Source organism: Pipistrellus kuhlii, unplaced genomic scaffold (genome assembly GCF_014108245.1).
Source record: "Pipistrellus kuhlii isolate mPipKuh1 unplaced genomic scaffold, mPipKuh1.p scaffold_m20_p_50, whole genome shotgun sequence".
Lineage (NCBI taxonomy): Eukaryota > Metazoa > Chordata > Mammalia > Chiroptera > Vespertilionidae > Pipistrellus > Pipistrellus kuhlii.
Genome location: NW_023425552.1, coordinates 489,141 through 498,619, shown reverse-complemented (window position 1 = coordinate 498,619; position 9,479 = coordinate 489,141). Strand labels below are relative to the sequence as shown.

Sequence of the window (9,479 nt, the reverse complement as noted above, 5' to 3'; positions counted from 1 at the left end):
GGAGGAAGGCCGGCTGCGAGTCCGGCTCTGGAGCAGGAGCTGGTGGGCCCAGTGCCCCCCGTGGGAGCCACTCTGCCAAGGAACCCCATGGATTCCCCATCCCGGGCCAGTGGGTCGCTGCGTAATCCCGTTGGAGGCTCAGGGGCTAAGCCTGGAATCGAACCAATAAACAAAGGAATGGGTACAGACTCCCGGGTTACAGACTCAGCGGCCACACTCAGTGCTGGGGCTCGGGTGGGCGTGTCCCCGGGCTGTTCCTCCCGCCCCTGGGCCGGCGGGCCACGCCCATCCGAAGCTCATTGGCTCATCGGGATAGATGACAAATCTCGGAGCCAATGGGAGGTTTGGCGGCGGAGGCGCCCGCCTACTGCAGCTGCTTCCGGTCGGGCAGCAGTCCAGACGGCGTGAGGGAGCCTGGGCGGTGGGGTGCTCCCTCCCTCGGGTCGCTGCTCGCCACTCTTTCATCTCCGGTCCTTAGGGAGCCCCCTGGGCTTCTAGTCTGTGCCCCGCGGCGGCCGGGACCCACGCCCACCGGAGGTTCGCCCACTTAGCAGCTTGCGACCGACCGCAGGCACCGAGGTGAGCACCGCCCGGGCGCTGACGTCACAGCCGTGCGACAGTCAATGGGCGCCTCGCACGGCGCGGGCTTTCCTAGCTGCACCCCCTGCGCGGTCCGCAGGCCCTGGGCAGGTGACCCCTTCCTGGGTGCCTCCCGCCCCCCGCCCTGCATTCTGCCCCCCGGGGGGGCTGCCTGAGGGGATGGAGGGCACCGGGTCAAGATCAGTCATCCCGTGCGCCGGGGTGGACCCGGAAGGAGTTAGGGACCCAGGTCCGAGGCTAGGAGCTTTGGTCTCAGGGGAGACCCAGGATCCGACCCCAAAGTTCTGATCACGCTGCACGGGAAAAGCGGGGTGCTGCTGTAAACCCTGGATGCCTGTCTTCTCCACCGATGTGTGGGCTCCTTGGGACAGACAGCCGTCCCTCTCGGGCCAGAGTAAAAAGATCAATACATGGGTGCGGAATGAATAAAAGACTAGATGGGGTGCAGTTGAGAATGTGCTTATAGAGGTCCCTGGAAACCCTACAAGCACCCGGTCATTTCAATCTATTCGACGGACTGGATGGAATGGTTGTGGCAGCCCTCGAACCCTTTATTTGCACCCAGTCCACAAAAGGGTTACAAATATCCCCCCCTCCCCCACCTCCGCCTTTGCCAAACCAAAGAAACGGAATTGAGCCCAGAGAGCTTAAGCATAGCTGAGGACACAGGCCCTGCCAGCTGCAGAAGCGAACATGTGAACCCGGGATTGAGGGGGGAGGGAGGAGAGGAGGGCTGACTGTCTCCCTGTGGCTTACAGCTCAGATTCTCGTCCAAGGCCCGAGGAAGAGGGCGCTTAAAGCCCGTGGGCCCACTTTGTGGGACGCTGAGCTTGCTTGAGCCAAAAGGGAGGACAGGGACATGGCCCCACTCCACGCAGCTGAGTCCTCCTGAGCCTGGTGGGACCTGAGCCGAGGCTCGGCTCCGCGGACGTGTGGAATGGCCGCCGTCTCGCTCTGTGGTCAGGGGGGTGGTACTCTCCCCTTTCACAGGTTCAGCCAAGGGCCGCCTGCGAACGAGGTTCCAGTCCTGGCGCCTGCCCAACCGGGTGGCGGCCAGCAGAGCGCGCCCGCGGGCATGGCCGAGGAGCGCCCAGGGTCCTGGTTCGGCTTCGGTTTCTGCGGCTTCGGGCAGGCGCTGGGCTCGGGCCGCGGGCGCCAGGTGCTCAGCCCCGAGCCGCTGCGCGTGCCGGACGCGGGCACCGACATCTGCGACATCGGCAGCCTAAGCGCCGCCTGGAGCTACACCGCCATCGTGAGCAGTGAGCACCCCGTCCCTTTCCGGGTCTGCCCCTCCCGGCCACGCCCACTCCAAATTCGGCCCTGCCCACTCCGCAGTCAGGCCCCGCCCCCGCTATGTGTCCCCGCCTCCTGTCCAACCCGCTCCCTTCAAGGCCCCGCCCCTCTACGTTCCCCGCCTCCTGCTCTCCTGCTCACCTGCTCTCCTCCAGGCCCCGCCCCCGTTATGTGTCCCCGCCTCCTGTCCAATCCGCTCCTCTCTCGGCCCCGCCCCTCCAACCTGGCCCTGCACCCTAGGGCCCGCCTCCTGCTCCCCTCCAGGCCCCGCCCCTGCACGTGTCTCCGCCTCCTTACCCGCCCGGGCGTGACGTCGGCCCAGTTCAGCCAATCCGCTCCCCTCCAGACCCAGCCCCTCCCTCCAGGCCCCGCCCCCGCACGTGTCCCCGCCTCCTCAGCCCGCCCTTCCCTCAGGTGCGGGCCGGCTGCTGCTGTCGGGCTCGGCGCGGGGCGCGGCGGACGGCTGCCGGGACGCGTGGGCCTCGGAGACGCTGCGCGCGGTGCTGCGCGACGGGCCGGGGGGACCCGGGCCCGGGGCCGAGCTGCAGGCCTGGGCGCCCGGCGCGGCGCTGCGCGGGGAGCCCCTGTGGGCCCGGCCCGCGGGGCCGGAGGAGGCCGGGCGGGAAGACGACGGGGCGGCCTGTGAGACCCGGGCCGGGCCGCTGCCGCTGCTGCCGGGCGCGCGCGCCCACCTGAGCCCGCGGCCGCCGCTCTGCCGGCCCCTGTGCCCGGCGCTGCGGGCGCGGCGGCTGGCGCTGGGCGCGGAGCACGCGCTGCTGCTGGACGCGGCGGGCCAGGTGCTGTCCTGGGGCGGCGGCAGGTGAGTGGCCGCGGGCGGGGCGGGCGGCGCGGGGCCCCGGGTGCGGCGGCGCTGACGGGCCCCTCGCGCAGGCACGGGCAGCTGGGCCACGGGACGCTGGAGGCGGAGCCCGCGCCGCGGCTGCTGGAGGCGCTGCAGGGCCTGCGCGTGGCCGCGGTGGCCGCGGGCGGCTGGCACTCCGTGTGTGTGGGCGGTGAGTGACGGGGCGCTGGGGGCTTGGGGGGCCTCGCCTTCTCCCTGCCAACTCATCCCACGTCCTCCTCTCCCAGGTTTTGGGGGGCCCAGCCAGTGCTCCTCGCAGGCTCATCCCACCCCCTCCTCTCCCAGGTTTTTTGGGGGCCCTAGCTAGTCCTCCCTGCCAGCCCATCCCACATCCTCCTCTCCCAGGTTTTGGGGGGCCCAGCCAGTCCTCCTTGCAGGCTCATCCCACGTCCTTCTCTCCCAGGTTTTTTTGGGGACCAACCAGTGCTCCTTGCAAGCTCATCCCACATCCTCCTCTCCCAGGTTTTGGGGGGCCTGGCCAGTCCTCCTTGCAGGCTCATCCTGCGTCCTCCTCTCCCAGGTTTTGGGGGGCCCAGCCATCCTCCCTGCCAGCTCACCCCACGTCAGTCGGCTCGGTCATTAATGACCCCAAAGCCTCTCGTACTGAGCTCCTCGGCCACCGCCGTCGCCTGCTCCCACTTCCGGCTTCTGTCGGGGTGTCACCACCCTGTCCGTCCGCCTCCAGCTGGGGCCGTCTTTCTGAAACGCCCCCTCAGGGTGCCCGGCTGGTGTGGCTCAGTGGTTGAGCGCCAACCTGTGAACCAGGAGGTCGTGATTAGATTAGATTCCCCTGTCCCGGCACCTACCGAACTCCATCCCGGTGTGGGGTGTGCAGGAGGCAGCCGATCAGTGATTTTTTTCTCATCGATGTTTCTAGCTCTCTGTCCTTCTCCCTTCCTCTCTGGGGGGAAAAAAAAAAAAAAAAGCAGTAATTAAAAAAAAATTAAATGGAAAAATATCCTTGGGTGAAGATTAACAACAACAATAAAGATAAAAACCAATGGAGGTGAGGATTAACAACAACAACAAAAACCAACAAAAAATAAAAGTGTCACCTGCAGGCACTTTAGGGGAAGGGACCCTGTTAAGACAAGCTGTTGCCCTAGAGCCGTGGTCGGCAAACTGCGGCTCTCGAGCCACCTGCGGCTCTTTGGCCCCTTGAGTGCGGCTTTTCCACAGAATACCACAGCCTGGGGCGAGTCTATTTTGAAGAAGTGGAGTTAGAAGACCTTTACATTTTAAAAATGTGGCTCTCCAAAGAAATTTCAATCGTTGTGCTGTTGCTATTTGGCTCTGTGGACGAATGAGTTTGCCAACCAGTACCCTAATGGATAGAGTGTTGGCCTGGGGACTGAAGGGTCCCAGGTTCGATTCCGGCCAAGGGCACATGCCCTTGTTGCGGGCTCGATCCCCAGTAGGGGGCGTGCAGGAGGCAGCTGATCCATGATTCTCATCATGGCTGTTTCTCTGTAAATTAATAAAATAAAAAAAAATTTCCAATAAAAAAAGATAGACACTGCGGGTCCTGGGCTGCTGACTGGGGCAGGGCTGGCCTCAGTCGTCCCCAGAGAGCTAGTGGAGTGGAGCGGGGGGGTGTGGAGAGATGCGAGGGGCTGAGGAGGCGGAGGGATCCACAGCCTGTCTAACGGGCCCCCTTTCTCCCTCAGAGACGGGCGACATCTACGTCTGGGGCTGGAACGAGTCGGGGCAGCTGGCCCTGCCCGCCAGGGGCCTGGCGGAGGACGGACAGACAGATGCAGGGGAAGGTGAGTCTCAGCTATTATTTTTTTTTAATGATTGATTGATTGATTTTAGAGGAGAGGAAGGAGGAGAGAAACGATCGTTTTGTTCTGTTTATTTATGCATTTGTTGATTGATTCTTTTTAAAAAAATAAGTTTTTATTGATTTCAGAGGAAGGGAGAGGGAGAGATAGAAACACCAATGAGAGAATCATCATTGGTCGGCTGCCTCCCACATGCCCCCTACTGGGAATCAAGCCCACAACCTGGGTATGTGCCCTGATCGGGAATTGAACCGTTCATAGCTGGATGCTCAATCATGAGTCACACTAGCTGGGCTATTGGCTGATTCTTTTTTTTTTTTTTCCCCCATTGGTTGGTGTTTTTTTTTTAAATTTAATAAATCTTTATTGTTCAGATTATTACAATAGTTCCTCTTTTTCCCCCATAGCTCCCCTCCACTCGGTTCCCACTGCACCCTCTGCCCCTACCTCCCCCACTGTCCTCATGCATAGTTGTGCGATTTTTGTCCAGTCTCTTCCTGCACCCCCACACCCCTTTCCCCCCGAGAATTATCAGTCCACTCCCTTTATATGCCCCTGGTTTTATTATATTCACCAGCTTATTCTGTTCCTCAGATTTTTAATTCACTTGATTTTTGGGCTCGCTTGTTGAGAAATCAGCTGACAATCGTATGGGTGTTCCCTTGTAGGTAATTAACTGTTTTTGGCTTGCTGCTTGTAAGATTCTCTTTGTCTTTTGCTCTTGGCATTTCAATTACGAGGTGTCTTGGTGTGGTCCTCTTTGGATTCCTTTTGTTTGGGGTTTTGTGCGCTTCCTAGATTTGTAAGTCTATTTCTTTCACCCGGTGGGGGAAGTTTTCAGTCATTATTTCTTCAAATAGGTTTTTAGTATCTTGCTCTTTCTCTTCTTCTGGCACCCCCATAATTCGGATGTTGGTACCCTTGAAGTTGTCCCATCCCAGAGGCTTCTTACACTATCTTCAACTTTTTCTTTTTTCTTTTCTGGTTGAGTGTTTTTGCTTCTTTGTATTTCAAATCTTTGACTCGATTCTTGTGTTCCTCTAGTTTGCTGTTGGGTCTCTGTATAATATTTTTTATTTCAGTCAGTGTATGTTTAATTTCTAGTTGATCCTTTTTCATATCCTTGAGGGTCTCACTAAATTTATTGGCCTTTTCTAGGAAATTATTGAAAAACCTTATAACTGTGGTTTTGAATTCTATATCCAGTCGTTTATTTTCCTCCATTTCTTTCGTTTGTGATATGTTACTTTGTCTCTGCATTTGTGCTGCTTCCCTGAGTTGGTAGGGTGGCTAGGTGTCCTCTATGGCCCAGTGGGCCAGCCTCCCCAGTCACCTGAGGTGGACACCCTTTTTAAAAAATATATATATATTTTATTGATTTTTTACAGAAAGGAAGGGAGAGAGAGATAGAGAGCTAGAAACATTGATAAGAGAGAAACATTGACCAGCTGCCTCCTGCATACCCCCTACCAGGGATGTGCCCGCAACCAAGGTACATGCCCTTGACCGGAATCAAACCCGGGACCCTTCAGTCCGCAGACTGACGCTCTACCACTGAGCCAAACCTGTTTCGGCGAGGTGGACACTCTTGGTGCAGCCCTTTGTGGTCTGTGTGTACAGCCTTGGTGTAGTTAAGCCTTGATTGTTGTTGGTATCACTGGGAGGAATTGACCTCTAGGTCAATGTCTATGTGCATCGGCTGTGTCTACGCCGGGAGACCTTCTGTGTTGGAGACAGCCTTATAGGACCAGACTTGCAAAATTGCAAAAGCCTCTGTGCTCAGCTTGGGTGGGGCGGAGTCTCAGGGCTGAGCAGACAGCCTTGGCTTCCCATCAGCCCTGCCCTTGCACCCGTGCCTCTGGACCTGTGCCGTCTGTGGCTCTCCTGAGTTTCCGCCTGACAGTCCAGATTCCCCCAGGCTCGCCCGGAACGGGTTCAGTGCAGTCAGAACTGGGGTTCAGTGCAATCAGGAGCTTCCAACTCCCTCTCGCTAGAGAGAGCTAGAGGCAAACTCAGCAGTCAGTCTTCTCTGCACTCACTTCTGCGTGCATGCGCTTCCTGACCCCTGCCCACCACGGCTTCCCCGAGTCTCCGAGTCTCCATGTGCCTTTCTCTCTACTGACAGTCCAGACTCCCCTCATATGAGCCTCCATGTCTCTGTACCTCAGTCCTTTGCGGCTCCTCTGACTCTCCGTGAGCTTTCCTCTTTCCTTCTAGCTGTAGAATTCCCACTCAGCCGGCCTTCCTGTGGTTCTGGATGATGTCTGCTCTGCCTTTTGGTTGTCGTTTTGAAACTGTTGTGCGAGACAGCAGATTAGGTGCCTACCTACGCCGCCATCTTGGTTTCTCTTCCCCATTGGTGGATTCTTGTGTATGCGCTGTCTCGGCCAGGGAACAAACCCGCTAACCTTGGCGTTTGGGACGATGCTCTGAGAGTCGAACCAGCTGAGCTACCCTACCCGGCCGGGGAGTCTCAGCTCCTGGCTCCCACAGGTCTCCGTCCTTCCCGGCTCCTGGCCACAGGCTGGCCTGAGAGCTTACGGTGCTCGGAAGGGACACGTGACGTCCTGGGGGCCCAGGACACAGGGGACCGAGTCCCTCAGGGGAGGGCGCGCAGCGAGGCCGACGCCCATGCCCACGCCCCACGCACGGCAGCTCTTCCTGGGGGCGCGTTAGACCCGGCGTCAGCCCTCGCGACCCTCCTCGCTCTCCCCTCTTCAAGCCCCTGCGCTGAAGGAAGACGGTGCTGGGCTGAAGGGGCCAGCGGGGCCTGAGGACGCAGCCGCCGCCCCCTTCATCGCCGTGCAGCCCTTCCCGGCCCTCCTGGACCTGCCCCTGGGCGCCGACGCGGCCGCCGCCAGCTGCGGGTCCCGGCACACGGCCGTGGTGACGCGTGAGTGCCCGAGGGCGGTGCAGGTGTCAGCCCGCCCCGTCTCCGTCTGGTGGCTGCGGGGGCTGGTGTCCCCTAAGAGACCTCCGTCCGTCTTACCGTCCGACGTGCAGAGGAGCTGCCCCGGGGGTCTCTGGAGGCTGGGCTGGCGGCCTCTGGTCAGCGCCCGCCCCGTCCGGCTGCGAGAGGCCTGGGCTCAGGAGCTGGGAGGGGCAGGCCGCGGGAGGCGTGGGGGCGACCGTCTCGGGCAGGTCCTTGGCCAGCCGAGGGGGTTGGCTGGTTAGAAAGAGCCGAGCCTGTGCAGAGAGGTGCTCTGTCCGTCCCCGATGGGCGTTGTGGGCTCAGGCTGCGGGCCGGCCGGTTGGCAGCCACGGAGCCAGGCAGCACGGTGACCGCCCCCCCTTCCCATTGCAGGGACCGGGGAGCTCTACACCTGGGGCTGGGGTAAGTCCGCTCGGCCGCGGCGACCTTACGCCGAGGGGCGGGGAGCCGGGCCGGGGAGCCGGGGGCGGGGGGCAGGCCCGGCCGAGGAGCCGTCTCTGGAACAGGCTCAGACGCTGTCTGCTTCCCATCGGCCTTGCTTTTCCTTCTTCCCAAGTGTTTCCTGTTTATGTATATACCAGAGGCCGGCTGCATGAAGTTAGTGCTCTGGGGGGGGGGGGGCGTCCCCTCAGCCTGGCCTGGGCCCTCTTGCAGCCCAGGACCCCTCACTCCTTACGCTGCTGCTGCTGCTGCTGCTGCTGCTGCTCTGGCCGGCCGTGAGCCTGGCTTCTGGTGGGCGGTGCTCCCCATGTGGGAGGACACTGTCTTCAGTGTCTGCCCCCTGGTGGTCTGCGCACGTCACAGCAACCAGTCGTTCCACCATTTGGTAGATTTGCATATGTATTAGGTTTTTATTCTATAGGATATAGACTTTTTCCCATTGATTTTTAGAGAGAGGGAAAGACAGAGAGAAACATCGATGTGAAAGAAACATGTTGATTGGTTGCCTCCCGCACGAGCCCCAACCGGGGTCCGAGCCGGGGAGAAGCCTGACCGGAACGGAACCCGGGGCGCTTCAGTCCGCGGGCTGATGCTCTACCCACTGAGCCGCACCGGCCGGGGCCCCGTCTGCCTTTCTGGAGGGCCGTTTGTCTTAGGGAACACCTTGTGGCCTGGCACCGGGCTCGGAGCCCCCGGGGGCCCGGGAGGCAGCTGGCCGGAGGCCGGCCTCCTGGACCCTCGGCGGAGGGCGCGGGAGCCGGCTGGGGCCCACCCCGGGCGGGTTCCCTGCCAGCGGGGGGCAGCCCGGGGAAGGCCCTCGGAGCGGCCGGCCACGGGTCCCGTCTCCCGCAGGCAAGTACGGACAGCTGGGCCACGGGGACACGGCCAGCCGGGACCGGCCCCGCCGGGTGCAGTGCTTTGTGCGCGAGCAGCTCCGGGTCACGGCGGTGAGCTGCGGGCCCTGGAACACCTACGTGCGCGCGGTGGAGCCGGGGAGGAGCTGACGCCGCAGACACGGGCGCGACGTCACGCGAGTGGGCAGCAGGGCAGGTCAGGGCCCACGCCTGGGAGGCCCCGCCCGGCCCCGCCTCCGCCTCCGCCTCGCCCAGCTCGGCTTTCCCCGGCTTCCCCTCCGACCAGTTCTCAGCGTGGTCCTCGGCTTGGAATCACCGGAGAGCTTTGGACACGGGGCCCAGGCCAGCACCAAGGCCCTGAGACCAGGCCGGCCGGCGTGAACCAGGAGGTGACGGTTCCATTCCCGCTGGGAATGTGCCCAAGCTGTGAACTCCATCCCCAGTGGGGGGCGTGCAGGGGGCAGCCGATCCACGATTCTCATCCTGGATGTTTCTGTCTCTCACGTCCACTGTGAAAGCAATAAAAACATGCTAAAAACAAACATGTGCCGAAACCAGTGTGGCTCAGTGGATAGAGCGTCGGCCTGCGGACTGAGGGGTCCCAGGTTCGATTCCGGTCAAGGGCATGTGCCTTCGTTGTGGGCACATCCCCAGTGCGGGGTGTGCAGGAGGCAGCTGATCAGTGATTCTCTCTCATCGATGTTTCTAACTCT

At 61.2% G+C, this 9,479-nt stretch overlaps 1 protein-coding gene across 5 annotated transcripts; it reads left to right on the top strand.

The window, feature by feature from the left end:
- The first annotated feature begins 262 nt into the window (after positions 1 to 262).
- On the top strand, positions 263 to 9,288 carry RCCD1 (RCC1 domain containing 1). Of its 5 annotated transcripts, XM_036415566.2 has the most exons (8): positions 315 to 579; positions 1,591 to 1,859; positions 2,308 to 2,713; positions 2,785 to 2,906; positions 4,423 to 4,521; positions 7,262 to 7,432; positions 7,844 to 7,873; positions 8,765 to 9,042. In XM_036415566.2, the coding sequence occupies exons 2-8, from the start codon at positions 1,676 to 1,678 to the stop codon at positions 8,914 to 8,916; spliced, it is 1,164 nt and encodes a 387-aa protein (XP_036271459.1). In that variant the 5' UTR covers positions 315 to 579; positions 1,591 to 1,675; the 3' UTR covers positions 8,917 to 9,042. The 5 variants fall into 5 exon arrangements, with proteins under 5 accessions (XP_045429390.1, XP_045429392.1, XP_036271460.1 ...); XM_045573436.1 differs by lacking the exon at positions 7,262 to 7,432 and having other exon boundaries at positions 293 to 579; XM_036415567.2 differs by lacking the exon at positions 7,844 to 7,873 and having other exon boundaries at positions 295 to 579.
- The last annotated feature ends 191 nt before the right edge of the window (positions 9,289 to 9,479 follow it).

What these genes read in the sequence shown, in the direction of transcription:
- RCCD1 (XM_045573434.1), top strand. Translation starts at nt 1,676, where the DNA reads ATGGCCGAGGAGCGCCCAGGGTCCTGGTTCGGCTTCGGTTTCTGCGGC. An exon ending in CTACACCGCCATCGTGAGCA is followed by an intron (nt 1,860 to 2,307) that starts GTGAGCACCCCG and finishes CCCTTCCCTCAG; the next exon opens with GTGCGGGCCGGCTGCTGCTG. An exon ending in ACAGACAGATGCAGGGGAAG is followed by an intron (nt 4,522 to 7,843) that starts GTGAGTCTCAGC and finishes TTCCCATTGCAG; the next exon opens with GGACCGGGGAGCTCTACACC.